At 41.0% G+C, this 19,602-nt stretch overlaps 1 protein-coding gene across 1 annotated transcript in view; it reads right to left on the bottom strand.

The window, feature by feature from the left end:
* egln2 (egl-9 family hypoxia-inducible factor 2) overlaps positions 1-19,602 on the bottom strand; it is a 116,603-nt gene that overhangs the window by 79,189 nt on the left and 17,812 nt on the right. Inside the window, exon 2 of the mRNA XM_051934241.1 lies at positions 4,072-5,186. Coding sequence (XP_051790201.1) covers positions 4,072-4,962 — 891 coding nt within the window. The 5' untranslated portion in view covers positions 4,963-5,186. The remainder of the gene's footprint in view (positions 1-4,071; positions 5,187-19,602) is intronic.

Raw genomic sequence — 19,602 nt, forward strand, 5'->3', positions numbered from 1 at the left:
ACAATCTGAACATCTAACAACATCACATTAAAGTTCGATAAATTCTGAAAAGAATGATACCAAACATATTTATGTAGGTTTCAAAATAAGCCCGATTTAAAGCATGACAAAAAAGTGTCACATAAAATCGTTGCACTTTTAGGCTTAGGATTTTATATATAGAGAGTAGATATAAAATAAAGCAAGCAGCGACCCCAGCTGGACCCCACTCTTAACATCAGCCAGTTCTGATGAGGTTCCTCACACCATCACCCTCTTCTTCCTGTGTCTGAGCCATTCTGCGGCCATCTATACACATCACCCTGAACTGCCACTTCTTTTAAATTGATTCCCACCTTCTCATGTGGCACCTTATCAAATGCTTTCTGAAAGTCCAGATAAATAATATCATCTTCTCCACATTGACCGTATCCTTTTGTTTGCCTCCTCCTAGAAGTCCAGCATGTTAGTAAAACATGACCTCCCTCATCTGACCCCAAACTGACTGTTCAGTAAAACTCCTGTTCCTGCCATGTGCTACTTAATCTTATCCTTAATAATTCTTTCCAGTAATTTTTTTGTGATGCACGTTAAGCTTACCGGCCTATAGTTGTCTGTATTTGCCTGGTCACCAAAAATATTATACACACACAGTGGCATGGGAAAACATTCAATCTCCTTGAAATTCATCATCATTTTCTGCATAACAACAGATTTACAGTACACTCATACTGTATTCATCTATTAAGTATTTTAATGTGAACTCTTACGCTGTCTGTAGATTCTAGAAAGCTGATTCAGTTCATCTAGACATAGTTCTTTTCCAGGGAGATGCGTTTCATCACTCATCCAAGTCACTTCCTCAGTCTCAGTTGACTGCAGGTTTCTCAAACCTTATAAACAGTACCTTTGCATAATGACCGAAACTAGCACCATTGGCTAACAATGGGCCGTGTGATCAATGATATGCCAATTATCCTTTGATCAATGGCCATGAGTACCATTCACAGAGAGTTGGGGAATGGCTGCAATCACAGCATTGTAAGATGGTGAAAGATGTACACTTAGGCCCCCTCCTCATTTCAGAGATGGTCGTTCCTTTTTCACGTAAATGGTCTCTTTGACTCCTCGCTCAAACGAGCGTTCCTCCCTGTCCAGGATGTGCACATCTTCATCGCTGAAAGAGTGACCACTGTCCTGTAGATGTAAATAGACTGCCAAGTCCTGGCCTGACAAGGTAGCTCTTCTGCATTGTGCCATCCGCTTCACCAGCGATTGTTTGGTTTCCCCGATGTATAATTCACGGCAATCCTCTTGGCACTTAACTGCGTAAACTATATTACTCTGTCTGTGCCGGGGCACCCGATCCTTGGGGTGGACCAATTTTTGCCGTAGCGTGTTTTGGGGTTTGAAAGCCACCGAGACCTGGTGTTTTGAAAAAATGCGTCTCAGCTGTTCCGATACTCCTGACACATAAGGGATCACCAAAGGTTTTCGCTTAGGCAGCGGTTGTCCTTCCTCTCTCCAGGATTGCTTAGAGCATTCTTTAGGTGTCTTCCCTGCTTTGACAAAAGTCCAGCTGGGATAACCACATTTACTCAGGGCCTTTTTGATATGATGTTCTTCTGCTTCCCGAGCCGCTGTGTCTGTGGGTATGGTGTTTGCTGTGTGTTGGTGATCCCTTATGTGTCAGGAGTATCAGAACAGCTGAGACGCATTTTTTCAAACCCCAAAACACGCTATGGCAAAAATTGGTGCACCCCAAGGATCGGGTGCCCCGGCACAGACAGAGTAATACAGGTGCTGGTCATAAAATTAGAATATCATGACAAAGTTGATTTATTTCAGTAATTCCATTCAAAAAGTGAAACTTGTATATTAGATTCATTCATTACACACAGACTGATGTATTTCAGATGTTTATTTCTTTTAATGTTGATGATTATAACTGACAACTAATGAAAGTCCCAAATTCAGTATCTCGGAAAATTAGAATATTGTGAAAAGGTTCAATATTGAAGACACCTGGTGCCACACTCTAATCAGCTAATTAACTCAAAACACCTGCACAAGCCTTTAAATGGTCTCTCAGTCGAGTTCTGTAGGCTACACAATCATGGGGAAGACTGCTGACTTGACAGTTGTCCAAAAGACGACCATTGACACCTTGCACAAGGAGGGCAAGACACAAAAGGTCATTGCTAAAGAGGCTGGCTGTTCACAGAGCTCTGTGTCCAAGCACATTAATAGAGAGACGAAGGGAAGGACAAGATGTGGTAGAAAAAAGTGTACAAGCAATAGGGATAACCGCACCCTGGAGAGGATTGGGAAACAAAACCCATTCAAAAACGTGGGGGAGATTCACAAAGAGTGGACTGCAGCTGGAGTCAGTGCTTCAAGAACCACCACACACAGACGTATGCAAGACATGGGCTTCAGATGTCGCATTCCTTGTGTCAAGCCACTCTTGAACAAGAGACAGCGTCAGAAGCGTCTCGCCTTTGGACTGCTGTTGAGTGGTCCAAAGTTATGTTCTCTGATGAAAGTAAATTTTGCATTTCCTTTGGAAATCAAGGTCCCAGAGTCTGGAGGAAGAGAGGAGAGGCACAGAATCCACGTTGCGTGAGGTCCAGTGTAAAGTTTCCACAGTCAGTGATGGTTTGGGGTGCCATGTCATCTGCTGGTGTTGGTCCATTGTGTTTTCTGAGGTCCAAGGTCAACACAGCCGTCTACCAGGAAGTTTTAGAGCACTTCATGCTTCCTGCTGCTGACAAACTTTATGGAGATGCGGATTTCATTTTCCAACAGGACCTGGCACCTGCACACAGTGCCAAAGCTACCAGTACCTGGTTTAAGGACCATGATATCCCTGTTCTTGATTGGCCAGCAAACTCACCTGACCTTAACCCCATAGAAAATCTATGGGGTATTGTGAAGAGGAAGATGCAATACGCCAGACCCAACAATTCAGAAGAGCTGAAGGCCACTATCAGAGCAACATGGGCTCTCATAACACCTGAGCAGTGCCACAGACTGATCGACTCCATGCCACGCCGCATTGCTGCAGTAATCCAGGCCAAAGAAGCCCCAACTAAATATTGAGTGCTGTACATGCTCATACTTTTCATGTTCATACCTTTCAGTTGGCCAACATTTCTAAAAATCCTTTTTTTGCATTGGTCTTAATTGATATTCTAATTTTCCGAGATACTGAATTTGGGACTTTCATTAGTTGTCAGTTATAATCATCAACATTAAAATAAATAAACATCTGAAATACATCAGTCTGTGTGTAATGAATGAATCTAATATACAAGTTTCACTTTTAGAATGGAATTACTGAAATAAATCAACTTTGTCATGATATTCTAATTTTATGACCAGCACCTGTATAGTTTACGCAGTTAAGTGCCAAGAGGATTCCTGTGAATTATACATCGGGGAAACCAAACAACCACTTGTGAAGCGAATGGCACAACTCAGAAGAGCTACCTCGTCAGGCCAGGACTCCGCAGTCTATTTACTTCTACAGGACAGTGGTCACTCTTTCAGGGATGAAGATGTGCACATCCTGGACAGGGAGGAACGCTGATTTGAACGAGGAGTCAAAAGAGGCTATTTACGTGAAAAAGGAACGACCATCTCTGAACCGAGGATGTACATCTTTCACCATCTTACAATGCTGTGATTGCAACCATTCCCCAACTCTCTGTGAATGGTACTCATGGCCATTGATCAATGGACAATTGACATATCATTGATCACACGGCCCATTGTTAGTCAATGGTGCTAGTTTCGGTCATTATGCAAAGGTACTGTTTATAAGGTTGGAGAAACTTGCAGTGAACTGAGACTGAGGAAGTCAGATTGGATGAGTGATGTAACGTATCTCCCTGGAAAAGAACTATGTCCAGATGAACTGAATCAAGTTTCTAGAATTTCCTCACCTGGATTATTGAGCATGCATCGAGACACTGTCTGTAGATATTTAACTGAAGAAGAACAACTCCAAAGTTATCAAGTCAAGCCACAGAACTTGAAGTACTTGAATGAACGCAGTACCCCACGGGCTCAGGGACACACTGCTCTTACCTTTGTCCTGCCGTTGATGACGCGTCCCTCCATCTGCCCGTTCATGGAGCTATACATGATGACCTCATCAATCCGAGTCATAAGAGTGTGGATGTTCTCACAGCCCGGCTCGCCCCCTTCCACCCATGCGATCTGATCACCTCTAATGCTGCGGGACGGGATGGTGCGCTGGCTCACGAGCTGTCCGTCGCGGAACTTGCCGCTCTGATTGAGGGTCTCCACTTCAGAGAGGACCCGTTCCCCCAGTTCAGCCCCCAGGAATCCGTCTTTCACGCAGATACCATAGAACTTCATGCAGGGGGCGATATACTCAAGAGCCATGCGCTCCAGGGAGACCCGGGCCGCCACGGTGCCCACTGATCTCTGAATATTCTGTTCCGAGGAGGTTTCGGTGGTTCTTAGGTTGGCTGCATTATGGGTGCTGCGGACATGGGGTCCGTTTCGTTCACCACTTTCTGTGCGGCGCCTCTTCCCTTCGGCCGCACCTGGGTGCACAAATCCTTCAGTTTCCCCGTTCTCTGGTGCCGTTCGCCGGCGCTTCAAAAGCAGCTCTACGTCAGTGGGTTCACACCACTTGCTGGCATCACCATCAGTCTGCTCACCATGCTGGTAGTTGTCGGCATTGTTCACAGAACCATTCACAACCAATAATCCCGGCTCGGCTTTTGGCCGCAGAGCCAACTTCTGCGAGCGGAGAGTGACCAGCAGCTGGGCCGATGATGGTGCAAGTTTGGTGGCACCCACAGACGGGGTACTGTACTCCTCGACGCCAATCCTGGGGTCGGTCCGAGGGGACTCTTTAAGTGGCATCCTGCCAGGCTGTGCCTGCCCCTGTGGCTGCTGCAGGTCTGGCTCCTTCTTCAAAACATCTCCATCCTGTTGATTCTCCATGTCGGCATTTCGATGTTGTCCAGCGGTGATGCATGGGGCTCACGTCCTCTGCCCATTATGCACGCAGGCCTCTATGGAGTTGACAGGATGACAAGTCATTAGATTCCTGGAGCCAGAGGATTGGCGTCGATGGGCGTCACGCTAAGCAGAATTCCCCCGACCACATCTCTTCTCAGCAGCCTTCTGGACCCCTTATGGTGGTGAATGTTGAGCACTTTGCCACTCTGCAAGAAAACAAAATAAAGGTGACTCGACAAACATGGACTGTGCATCCGTAAAGCAATCATGTTATATAGCATCATGCATCATCGTGTGGGAGTTTTGAAAAACAACAAGAGCATAAAATGGCAGACCAGAAGCACTTAAATTGAAAGACTAATAGAAATGTAATTAAGTTACAGTGGATAATACAGTACCTGTGACTCACTGCTCCAGGAACCTGGGTTCAAATCCCAGCCTGGTCACTAACTGTATAAAGTTTACACGTTCTCAATTCGTCAAATGGGTTCTTCTTTGGTTTACTCCCACATCGTAACGACATTGTAGAGATTAGCTGGGCAAGCAACTGATTATCGACTACAGCGCCATCAAAACATAAATGGCGCCACCAGAAAACAGTGCCGTGCCAACGCGGTAAATTTGAAAATGCGCTCCGAAATCCATAGGAACCAGATTATCAATGGCTGGATTTTTGGATGTCAACATATATATATATATATATATATATAAAATATAATATAAACTAGGGGGTTAATCCCTGCTTGCTTTGCTCACCAACTCCCTTGGCCTGTGCTACACGCCAGCCACTTCTTGTCTCTATCGCTCGCATTGTGAAGAGGGGGGTTGAACGCACCCCAAAGAGATGTGGTCATTCCTCCGAAACCCCCTCTTAAATGGTGATACAATGGGAAACAAATAGTTTTTTTTTTTGTTACCTCCTCTTTGCTCAATCAGCTGCTGGCTTGCTGCTGCTGCCGTGCCGTGTGATCTGCATCTCGTGTGGCGCTTAGAACATTTAAAAGCCTGTACAGCAGCTCTCTTTGTCATCTAATCTTTGTCTTTTATTTCCAGCCCCAGGCGTGGTTAAATGTCTTGGCCCAAAGACTCGTCTCACGGGATGCGAATTCTTGATATTTTATAATTTAAAAATGGAATAACAATCTGAAAATCTAACAACATCACATTAAAGTTTGATAAATTCTATAAAAAAATAAAATCTATATCTATCTATATATATATATATATATATATATATATATATATAATCAATATATATATAGACATCTCACTATTATAAAACATTTCAACTTCACGCATGACAAGACAGTGAGACAGGAAAATAGGTTTCTGTACAGGCTTTTAAATTATTGACACGCAGAGTGACAAGCAGCACAAAGCCAGCACAAAGTCCACTTCTCCTTAGCATTCATTCAGCTCCCCACCCCCTTGACAATGCGAAGTGGCAGGAGTGTACTGCGCCTCCGGGGAGGGGGGGTTTGAGCGAACGTGCGTTCAGCCCTCACACACCCCCACTCCTCCTCCTCCTTCCGAACGTGCAGAGCGACAAGCAGGCATTTTGGCAGAAGCAGCACAAAGTCCATTTCTGCTCAGCGTGAGTTCAGCTGCCCCCCTTCACAAAGCGAGTGCAGACACATCGACGTCCGATCGCTGCGTGCTGTGTGCAGTGTTGGTCTGCGGTGTTTAAGAGCATAGGAAGTGTTTATAAGAGCGTGGGAAAGGTTAACAAGAGAGTGAGAAAGGTTTATAAGAGTGTGGGAAGGGTTTATAAAGCCTTAAAATATGTATAAATAATAAAATAAATCTAGGTCGCTACTTCGCGGATTTTCACCTATCGCGGGGGGCTCTGGAACGTAACCCTCGCGATAGGTGAGGGATGACTGTATATATATATATATATGCTGTCAAATAAACGAACCACATGCCGTGGCGCAACGTTAGGGGCTTCGCCTCTAGCGCTGACGTCCGATTCCCGAGAGGGAGTGCAGTAGAGTGTGTACGCCTGATGAGCTCAGAATTAGGGCGAATTATTCAACTAAAAATTATATATCGAGCTCATCTGTCTCGCTTAAAACTGTCCAAAATGTTTCCAGGCCAGGATCCAACCTGCGAGCGCTGCAACCAAGCTCCTGCCTCACTGGGTCACATGTTCTGGGCCTGCACCAAACTAACATCATTTTGGACAAAAATTTTTAAGTGCCTCTCAGACAGCCTTAGTATCACAATCCCTCCTAACCCACTAACAGCTGTGTTTGGTGTCCTTCCAGATGGACTTGAATTGGAGAAGGACAAACAAACGGTGATTGCATTCACTACACTCTTGGCACGCAGACTTATTTTGTTAAATTGGAAGAATCCTAATTCTCCTCTTATAAGTCAGTGGGAAACTGATGTTTTATATTATTTGAAATTGGAAAAAATCAAATTTTCAGTTAGAGGATCTGTACAAAATTTTTTCAAAACTTGGCAGGATTTAATCAATATTATTTTAGAATAAGAGAATTAACTATTATTGTATTTAACTCCCTTCTCCATCTCTTATTTATATAGATATTTACTTCTCCCCTTCTTTTGTCTAATGTTGCCTTATTAAAAAGCTTAAAGAAATTTTCCTTTAGCTAAGCTCTCCTTCTCAGGGATGGGGTTTGATTTGTTTTCAAATTTGTTGGGTTATAAATGGATCTGTTTGTATGGAATGATTACAATGAAAATTAATAAAATAAAAATATAAAAAAAAAAAAAAAAAAAGAATTAGGGCGAAACACGTGTCGCATACTCTTTGCATTATTTGACAGTAAACTATTTCAACCATTCTATGATCTGCTTCTCACAACTGAGGGCATCGTGGCGGATGTTAGCCAACTTGCTGACCAACCACAAGCGTTACCTGGTAGGTAACAACCCATACAATCAGATTGTGATTCAAATTACGAATGCCATGAATGTAATTACCCCGATCTACATGCTGCCAAATAAACGAACCACACGCCGTGGCGCAACATTAGGGGCTTCGCCTCTAGCGGTGACGTCTGAGGTTCGATTCCCGAGAGGGAGTGCAGTAGAGTGTGTACACCTGATGAGCCCAGAATTAGGGCGAAACACGTGTTGCATACTCTTTGCATTATTTGACAGTAAACTATTTCAACCATATATATATCTAAATATATCTATATATATCTATATATATATATATATATATATATATATATATATATATATATATATATATATCTATATATCTATATATCTATATATATCTATATATATATATATATATATATATATCTTAATACATAATTCGCCAGCCTCCTCACTCACTCACGTCCGTCCAAAGCCAAATGCACAGTCACCTTCTGCACAGCTGCCCGAAAAACCTTACAAGACCGACATCGCGGCAGGCGGCGGATTTACGGCCGTGAAAATTCAAAGAGAAAGGCGACTTTGACCGACATCCAACCCCAATATCGCAGCCGGCGGCAGATTTACGGCCACAAAAATTCAAAGAGAAAGGCGACTTCGATTAAAGCTCTAGAGGCCTGAAAGCCGATTTCGACTACAGCTCGAGGCCTAATTACGCATTCTGATTCAATTACGCATTCATTCAGTACACCTATATCAGGTTTGTGGTGCTTATACTTATTACTATTCCACTCGTGCCCGTTTCATCTTACGTTGTTATATATATATATATATAAACTTTGGATATGCTATATTGACGACACATTCGCCATATTAAGAAGTAACGAGCTGAATGAATTTTTCAACTCAGTATTCCCCACGATCCAATTCACAATGGAAAAGGAAATAAACGGACACATCAATTTCCTTGACATTTCTTCTTCTTTTTTTTTTTGATTTTATTGTAATCACACAAAATTCCATACAAATAGATCAGTTTTTACAAAAATAGGATCGAAAACAAATCAACCCCCACTCCTGAGAAAGACAGCATGGCCAGAACAGTAAAACTTAATAAATATAAGCTAATAAAAATAAGTAAATAGATGAATTAATAAGTGAATAAAGATAAATGGAGAAGAAAAAGAAATGGGGAGAGAATCTGCTCTCTCATTGGTTTAAAAGCTTATTCTAAAACGATATTGATCAGATGCTTCCAGGTTTTGAAAAAGTTCTGTACAAATCCACTAAGTGAGAATTTGTTTTATTCCAGTTTAAAATAATAAAAAAACATCAGTTACCCACTGACTTAAAAGGGAAGAGTTAGGATTCTTCCCGTTGAGCAAAATAAGTCTGCGTGCCAATAGTGTAGTAAAGGCAATCACAGTTTGTTTGTCCTTCTCCGCTTTAAACCCATCTGGAAGAACACCAAACACAGCTGTTAGTGGATTAGGAGGGATTGGGACACCAAGGCTGTTTGAAAGGCAGTTAAAGATTTTGGTCCAGAATGATGTTAATTTGGTGCACACTCAGAACATGTGGTCCAGTGAGGCTGGAGCTCGATTGCAGCGTTCGCAGGTTGGATCTCGCCCTGGAAACATTTTGGACAATTTTAAACGAGATCGATATGCTCGATATATAATTTTGAGTTGAATGATTGTGTGCTTTGCACATATGGAGCTCGAGTGAATTCTGTGCATTGCTATCTTCCACTCCTTTTCTGAGGTGTCGAGTGAGAGATTCTTTTCCCACTGTATTCTGGGATCTTTGAAAGGGGGGGGGGGGGGGGGGGGGGGGGACTGTAAAAGGGTTTTATATGTTACGGAAATGCTGTCTGAGTCCTCAAGAGTGAGCAATATTTTTTCCAGCATAGAGGGAGGTGGGAGGTGAGGAAAATCGGGCAGGTTCTGTTTAACAAAGTGTTTAATTTGAAGGTAGTGAAAGAGATGTGTTGCTGGAAAGTTAAATTTGGAGTGTAATTGTTCATAGGATGCAAAGACATCTATGTACAGATCTTTAAGTGATTTAATCCAAGATGTTTTCCAGATATTAAAAACTGCATATGTCCATGCTCAGCAGCCATCAGATTTCACCGAACTGGAGAGATTTTGTATAGAAGAATGGTCAAAAATACCTCCATCCAGAATCCAGACACTCATCAAAGGCTATAGGAGGACAGCGTCTAGAGGCTGTTAGATTTGAAAAGGAGGCTCAACTAAGTATTGATGTCATATCTCTGTTGTATGCACCTGTCTAATTTTGTTATGATGCATATTGCATATTTTCTGTTAATCCAATAAACTTAATGTCACTGCTGAAATACTACTGTGTCCATATGGCATGTCATACTGTATATTAAAAGAAAGTTGCTACTTTGAAAGCTCAGCCAATGAGAAATAAAAATCCAAAGAATTAAGAGGGGTTCCCAAACTTTTTCATATTACTGTGGGTTTGAGAACGATATGATGTTTGTCCTAAACTACTATCTGTAAACAACATAAAAAGATATTTTCCAAACCGTCACAGTACTATTTGACCTCTTATTTAATTATTTTTCTGCATAGGTAATATATTTTCTGGTTAATTTTTAACACTGATTTGTTTGGAGAAGCAAAAAAAAAGAACTGTTATGATTTCTTACGTCCTTTTTTATTTCATGATTTTTGCTATGGCATACTGAAAAGTAGTGGAATAGGCGGCCATTCATTTAAACAGATATGCTGGCGTAAATGCAGGACATGTTTGAAGAGCGGCATCTGCCACAGGATTTCACTCATCTCACTCTCTATGTTTCCTTCCTGTTTACCTCTCATTCCTGGGACATTACCTGATTGGGAGATTTTTTTTTTTTTTAAACTTACACAAAAAGTAAGAAAATGTACACTGACATTTCAGTGGTAGTGCTGCTGCTTAGCAGTAAGGAGACTGTGGAAGATTGTGGGTTCGCTTCCCGGTTCCTCCCTGTGTGGATAGCGCTTTGAGTACTGAGCTAAAGTGCTATATAAATGTAATGAATTCTATTATTATTATTATTTGAATGTCAGTCATTCAGTATAAATTATTCTCAGACATTTGATTTAATTTTAAAATGTTTACATTTGAAAATATAACTTTGTTGTTGTGACTATCTGGGTATGTTCAAATAAATAAAGATATATGGAATTTTAGAATGTATTTGTTATACAGGCCTTTAATGACCTCTTGGGCACGGCCATCAGCAGTGTGTCTGTCTGCAGAGAGAATGTCGACCTCGTCGAGAGGTTTACTTACCTCGGCAGTGACATTCATGTCTCTGGTGACTCTTCCTATGAAGTCAGTATACGGATTGGGAGAGTATGGGGGGTCATGACGTCGCTGGAAAGGGGTGTGTGGTGCTCCCGATATCTATGCAAAAGGACAAAGGTCCAAGTCTTTAGAGTCCTAGTGCTTCCTGTCTTGCTATATGGTTGCAAGACATGGACGCTATCCAGTGACCTGAGATGAAGACTGGACTGCTTCACTACTGTGTCTCTCCGGAAAATGCTTGGGTACCACTGGTTTGACTTTGTGTCGAATGAGCAGTTGCTAATGGAGTCCCGAATGAGGCACATTACCTGCATTGTGAGGGAGCGTCAGTTACGGTACTACGGCCATGTGGCGCATTTCTCCAAGGATGATCCGGCTCGTAAGATCCTCATTGTTGGGGACCCGAGTGGCTGGACCAGTCTAAGGGGTCGCCCATGTAACACCTGGCTGCGACAGATAGAGGGTCATTTCCGGAGGGTGGCACTGGACTGTGTGTCTACCTGGGGGGTTGCAAACCAGGATCCCGAGTTGTTTCGTTGTGTAGCGGGTGTGACTGTTGACAGTCAAGCACAGTATATTGCATTATTATTCATTTTTTTGTGTAATTCAAATGAAAATCAGAATAAAATAAAAATATTTTTGCCACTACTTATATTTAATCAAACTCATTTATTTTAGTTAAATTTTAATAAATTAATAAATTAAGTTTACTCAATAGTGCATTGTATTAAATCTACTCAAAAATATTGCTTGTAATTAGTTGCCTTATTTTTTTTTTTTTTTTTTTTTTTTAAGTACTTTTCACACATTATTTTTTACAGTGTCATTCCACTTTATTACACATAACTTCATTGATGGACTCATTTGCTTTGATTTCTTTGTATGTATGGATTACTAGGGGATTACATCTGGTGAAAATGTCATGTCAATAGCCTCATTAGAAATATATTTACTGAGAAAAACGTTGACGTGTTCAATACTTATTTGACCCGCTGTACAAATGCACGATCTCTGACCAGTTTCCCCTCAGGGACTAATAAAGTGCACCAAATACCAAAAACAAAAAATAAAATGCTGAACAGGAAAGCAGCAGAAGTCTTGTCTGGAAACACCTTGTGTTTGAGGAGAATGTCAGGAACTGTGCTTATTATTTTGAAAAGTCAACACAAACACATTTTTATTATCGTCACTTTTATCCATTACGATATCAATTCGGAAATTGATTTGTATGTGCTAGGAGTGTGCAATGATGTGACCAATCAGTTGTGCATTCTAATCACTTAAATTGTAGGATCATATATTTGTAAGACGAGATAAATTGATGGCGAGATTAATCACATTTTAATGTTGTGTTGATAGCAGTTGCAAGGACACTAAGATTCACACCATCTGAAGACGATAAATTATTCTATTTTATTATAGGAACATCTCCAGCCTTGACCCGGCATGTAAGCACTCACACATAGAGACACAATGAATTGATAATTAGAATAATAGTAAAGATAAAAAGTATACTGTAAGGTTTCTAAACTCTTTTGGGACGCCATGCCGAAGAGTGTCCCGAAGTACGATAGCCGCGTCTGTGGAAAACAGCTTATCCATCGCCGGGGCAACTGCGGGCTCCCAGCACTGTAGCGCCTCGCCGTGAAAGCAAATCCGAGCTGATTGCGGTCACGCTATATGTGCCCGTCCTCGAAGGGTGATGCAAGTAACATTAGAAATGCAGGGAATAGGATTACTTGGCCACGACCCTGCTGGATTGCTATATCTGCCTATAGGAGAGTGGTAGATCCCGCTAAAATAAATAACCCTGCTGTTCATGTCTCAAGATGAATAAAAGCCAGTTTTGCTAAAGTACGGAGACTCAGCCTCGTGTTTTGGGGTGCAAGACAGGGACTCACACGTCACAATATATTAAACAAATAAAGGAGGCAAAAAATGATTAAACAAATAACGCATATGCAAAAGCCCTCCCCGATTCCCTGACAGCAATAATTACCATATATACGTACGTTTAAGTTTTCCTGCGGATAAGTCGGGGCTTGATTTTACCGTATAACTTCCGCCATTTTATAATGTTTGTCATATAAGTCGAATGTGGAAAACTCACACTAATGGTCCAAGAGATTATGATAGGCTAACGCTCACCTGAGAAAGTAACACACAGCCTTTTCTTTCTATGTATTGTGCCTACATGACCACACGGTGATCCCCGAACTATTCCAAAGTGACATTTGCACCGTTTTGTGTTTTCTGTATCTTACACCCATGTACACTTTTATCGTAAGAGTATCCCTTATCTAAGGTGAAGCGTTCGATCAGAAGAAAATATGAAGCTGGTTTTAAATTCAATATCGTTGAAGTGGCGAAAGAAATTGGTAACTGGGCTGCTGCAACAAAATTCGATGTGTCTGAGAAACTGATGTGAGATTGGAGGAGGCAAGAAGATAAAAAATATATATATATATATATATATATATATATATATATATATATATATATATATATATATATATATATATATATATATATATATATATATATATTAAGTGTTGTATTTTTGAACGGGCGTATAAGTCAGGGTCTAATTTTATGATCGACTTTTTGGGTTTCAAGACCTGACGTATACGCGAGTATATGCGGTATTTACAAACACTACCAATCAAAAGTTTTAGAACGCCTCAGTTTTTCTTCAAATTTAATCAGCTGAAATGCAATGAATGAGCTAAAATGGTGAAAAGGTAAGCAGTAAACTGCTCAAGGGTTAAATTTAAAGGGTTCATTCCGTGTCAAATCAACCAATGGCCCACGCACTTCGGACTCAGAAAATTCTGGAAAAATGACCAGGCGTACCAATGTTAGTCAGGAGACCCCCCTGTACATTTTTTTTTTTTGACGTATTTGTTGTACCGGCAATCAAAGATACGATGTCCCATGACCGCTATCAGACTATCACGTGGCAGTTGCGCTTTGACAATAAAGATACCCGTGCAGAACATATGGAAAAACGACAGATTTGCTGCAATTTTGGACATCTGGCGACGTTTCGTTGAGAACGGTGTTTTGAGAAAGAGGCTCAATGAATTGATAATTAGAATAATAGCAACAATAAAAAGCATATATTAAACAAATAAAGAAGGCAAAAAAATTATTAAACAAACAACGCATACGCAAAAGCCCTCCCTGATTTCCTGACAGTGATAATTATTTACAAACACTACATATACTACCGGTAAAACGTTTTAGAACACCTTAGATTTTCTTCAAATTTAATCAACTGAAATGCAATAAATGAATTAAAATTGTGAAAAGATAAGCAGGGAACTGCCTGAGGGTTAAATTTAAAGGAGTTATTCCATGTTACATCAACCAATGGCCCACGCACTTCCGACTTAGAAAATTCTGGAAAAATGACCAGGCGTACCCATGTTAGTCAGGAGACCCTCCTGTAATTTTTTTTGTTCTATTTGTTGTACCAGCAATCAAAGACATGATGTCCTGTAACCACTTTCAGACTATCATGCGGTATTTGTGGTTTGACGACAAAAACGCCCGCACAGAACGTGTGAAAAACAACAGATCTGCAGCGATTTTGGACATCTGCCGATGTTTTGTTGTGAACCGTTGTTGACGTATTTGTTGTACCGGCAATCAAAAATACGATGTCCCATGACTGATATCAGACTATCATATGGTAGTTGCGCTTTGACAATAAAGATACCCATTCAGAACATGTGGAAAAACGACAGATTTGCTACAATTTTGGACATCTGACGACGTTTTGTTGAGAGCGGTGTTTAGAGAAAGAGGCTCGATGAATTGATAATTAGGATAATAGCAACGATAAAAAGTATATATTAAACAAATAAAGAAAGCAAGAAAAATGATTAAACAAATAACACATACGCAAAAGCCTTCCCCAATTTCCTGACAGCGATAATTATTTACGAACACTACATACACTACCGGTCAAACGTTTTAGGATGCATCAGTTTTTCTTCAAATTTAGTCAACTGAAATGCAATGAGTGAACCTAAAATGGTGAAAAGGTAAGCAGTAAACTGATTGAAGGTTAAATTTAAAGAGGTCATTCCATGTCAAATCAAACGTTGGACCACGCACTTCGGACTCAGAAAATTTGGGCAAAATGACCAGGGGCCTCATGTATAACGCCGTGCGTACAACTCACACTATAACATGGCGTAAGCACAAAAGCGGGATTGTGCGTACGCACAGAAAAATCCAGATGCAGGAATCTGTGCGCACGCAAAATTTCACGTTCTTCCACTACATAAATCCCGATCAGCGTGAAAAGTAACGCACGTGCACGCACCTTCTGTCCCGCCCCAACTCCTCCCAGAATTACGCCTCTTTGAATATGCAAATCAATATAAATAGCCTTCTGTGAAAAGACACTGGGAAAAGCACAGGGGAAAATATAAGAATTTCAGCGAATACCAAGTGGAGGCAAAGGAAAAACGTACTATTTGTTGGTTTAAACAGTGGTATATTCAACAAAAGAAAGTTGATCGAGTGACAGAGTGTCAGAGAAACTCGAAAGATCAAGTTCACAAAGTCACACAGTGCCCGAAATAAAAAAGAAATCACATATCAAAGTCGCCGTGAAAAGGCGACTCGCAGCGGACCGTCTGAGTGTCATATGAAAGCTTATTAGGGTACAGACAAAAAATAGGCACACAGTGGGAAAAAAGCACGAAATGTCAACTTTAATCTCGAAATTTCCACTTTAATCACGTAGTTTATTTTGCCATTAAAGTAGAACATCATAAACTTCATCTTAAAATCATTTTACTAGTTTCTCAAGTAGCACGTTAAATGCTTTGTTCTGTGTTTGATCTTCTATGTGCTCTATGTGTGTGAATCACTACGTGCTTCCGTTCTTTCTCTTTCTCCGACAGGACACAGAATCCATTACATTCGAGATATTACAGCTCTCTGAATAATTAAAATACTGAGATGTATACGTGATAGCATTTTCATGATGATAGCAATGAAAGCATGTTATTAAACATGGGAACATGGTGGCGCAGTGATTGTTCATATTTCACGCAAGAGGCTTGCTGCGCCATGTGCGACCTTCGATGAAATAATTTATTACAGAAGTACTGTCTCTTTCAAACGTACTTTTCTTTCTCCAAATACCCAATCGCCACACAATCAGCTCTGTAATAGACGTTAAGCCATCTGTAAGCTTAGAACGCCGATTCTTCAAAACTTTTAAGGAACATTGAAATATCTTCGTAGTACATGTTTAATTATTCTATCCGTCTATCCTTCCAGTGTCGCGTCAGCACCAGCAATAATACAGCGCAAGGCAGGAGCTATCCGTTAACCAACTATACGCTGCGGCACCGTGTCCTCACATGTTTAATTATTAACAATGCAGATTATTTAAATGAAGTTAAAGTTTTATCTGTATACTATAAGCAACATATTTTGCTGCATTTCGTCTTAAAAATGATATTGTCATCATACGCGCTTTATAAAGTAGCGCAGGTTGTGCAATATTATAACTGTAGTGTAAGTTTACAGTGAGATAATTGTACTTATAAGTACAAACAGTTCTACAAGGAGCACTTGATGGACTGATTGAGTGCGTTTAGAGTTCTTGGGATGAAACTGTTTCTGAAACGCGATGTCCGTACAGGAAAGGCTTTGACGCTTTTTGCCGTGGTTGAGGTAGTGTGTACTTGAAACTGTATACCGATAATTCTCTTTCCGATCAGCTGCTGCTGTGATTCACATTCAGATACAGTGATGTAAATACTCCAAGTGGTGCAGTGAGAGTAATATGGAAAAAGATGATCCGCAGTGGCAACCCTTAACGGGAGCAGCAAAAAGAAGAAGAAGATGCAGTGAGCGTAACAACGCTAAAGCAGTTATGGTATTTGGAATACTATGGCTATTCCCTGGACCATTATATTGCTGCAGGTTAATTACAATCAGATGCATTACACTAATAAACAATATGCAGTTAATTTCAGTGTATTTATAAAGCCGCGTCAGGAATGTGGAGCTAAGAAAGAAAGGGTAACCACACAGGAACAGTAGCACTGCTTTGACGCTGGGTGCCGCCAGTCTGCAAAACCGAGCGGAGAAATTGCGTACGCCAAGGTATGAGTTACCGTGGAAATGTGCGTGGATTTACGCCAAGTTTAGGTTTTATACATCGCGATTTGAGCGTGGAAACATTCGTACGCAACATTTCTGTGCATACGCACTGTTTATACATGAGGCCCCAGGTCATTGTTAGTCAAGAGACCCCCTGTAAAAAATCTTTTGAGGTAAGATCAACACTTTCCAAGACAGTTTACCGAGGGGATAGGGGTGCTGATTTTATGAGGCTTAATTTTTTTCATCGCATTTTCCAAATCCATAGCTCAAGAACTAAACCATCGAGGAGGCTCAGACTTTGCACGCTGGTCCATTACCTGGTATGTGATAAAATTAAAACATTTGTTCCAGATGACTCTTCGTGGTTAAAGCAGCCCCTCGAAATTGACCATAATTTAGTGCGCGTTTTTGGCTTAGCTGTGTTTAGGCCTCAGAAATACATATTCGTAACCAACACAGACTTCTGATTTTTTTTTTTTTTTCCATATTCAGATAACTATGTGGGGGAGCCAAGCTAAAGTTAGAAAATGGGGTTTATTAGAAAATGGAATGAACCTTCGCAAAACTGGCAATGACATTTCTCAATGTCGTCTCCACCCTTCTCAATGCAATTGTTCCACCTGCTGGGATTCCAGCAGAATAAAAGGTTTTGTCTCGTCCTCGTCACCACTCGTGCACCGCTTTCTTCACATCGTCATCTGTCTTGAATCAACGACAACCAAGGTGTTTAAAAGCGGTCCAAAAAGGTGGAAATTACACGGTGTCAAATCTGGCGATTAAGGAGGATATGGCAATACAGTGGACCCTTGACTTACAAACTCAATTCGTTCGCGAGGGCTGGTTGTAACTGAAGTTGGTTGTAAGTCAAGACTATTTTTCCCCATAAGAAATAATGGAAATGCCCATAATGCGTTCCGAACCGCCCACAGTAACACTTACTTAACTTTTTTTAATAGAAAAGGGTTGTATAATGTGCATAATTTAACAAAAACACCAATCATTTTTCTAATGTACTAACCAAAAAGTTATAAAAAGTGCCTAGCCTACCAGAACCAACAATTTCATACTGTACTCACCATTTAAGTTGACATCTTTGGCTTGCAGGAAGGAAGGAGGAGGAGAATGAAATGGAAGGTGGTTATTGTTTGGAAGGAGCCTCCTTATACAAATCTTTTCTTTGTAAAATTGTCGAGATGGTGGATTTCGACATGCTGTACATATTAGCGAGATCGGTCACACAAACGCCACTCTCATATTTCCACACAATTTCCTTCTTTGTTTCGATTGTGATCGCTTTCTTTACCTTCGATACCTTCGCTTCCTTCCTTAGCAATTATCGAAATAAATTATATAAATCACTGCACTGACAGAAATTACATCCACAAACACATGTATCTGGGCTCCGACTGACGCTTACAAATGTTCTCGGCTGTTTGTTTACAATCGCACAAGCGGATACACGTGACCGCATTCGGGTCGTAACGCAAGATGTTGGTCGTAATTCAAAACAAAAATTTTGGTCGTTAAACAAGTTGTTCACATGTCAGGCTGGTCGTATATCAAGGGTCGACTGTACCTCAAACTTCAGTTTCTCCTGACAGACCTTGGTGTTCTTAGCAGTGTGTGTGTCATTGTCTTTCAGCAAAAGGACTCCATTAGACAGCAGTCCCCAACGCTTGGATCGAGTAGCAGGCTTCACATTGGTCTCCAGCGAGTCATAGTAACTTGGACTAGTGACTGTAGGACCCCCTCAGCATGTAGTGTTCGACAAAAACTCAGGTGCATGAGTGGTTGCAAGGACGAGACAAAACCTTTTACTCTGCTGGCACTTCGAGGCAGGTGGCGCAAATGCATTGAGAAGGGTGGAGACAGCATTGAGAAATGCCAGGAGCAGTTTTAAAGTTCGTTCAATTTTTCAGCTTAACTCCCCCTCAAACAAAGGCATCCTGAAAAAGAAATAAACAGATAGGACTGCTGTTCAAACCGTTGTACAGTTACCTATCAAATCCATCCATTATCCAACCTGCTATATCCTAACTACAGGGTCATGGGGGTCTGCTGGAGCCAATCCCAGCCAACACAGGGCACAAGGCAGGAAACAAACACCGGGCAGGGCGCCAGCCCACCACAGGCCTATCAAATCCAAAAACTCAATTTGGATTTCATTTTCAGAGCACCCTAACGGCATGTGGGAATGTGCAGATAATTTTTAAAATATTTTACATTTATTCTACATAGGGCTGGGCAAGTTGACGTGTTATTATTGCGTTAACACATTAATTAATTAACGCCGACAATTATTTT

This window comes from Erpetoichthys calabaricus, chromosome 1 (genome assembly GCF_900747795.2).
Source record: "Erpetoichthys calabaricus chromosome 1, fErpCal1.3, whole genome shotgun sequence".
Taxonomy (NCBI): Eukaryota; Metazoa; Chordata; class Cladistia; order Polypteriformes; family Polypteridae; genus Erpetoichthys; species Erpetoichthys calabaricus.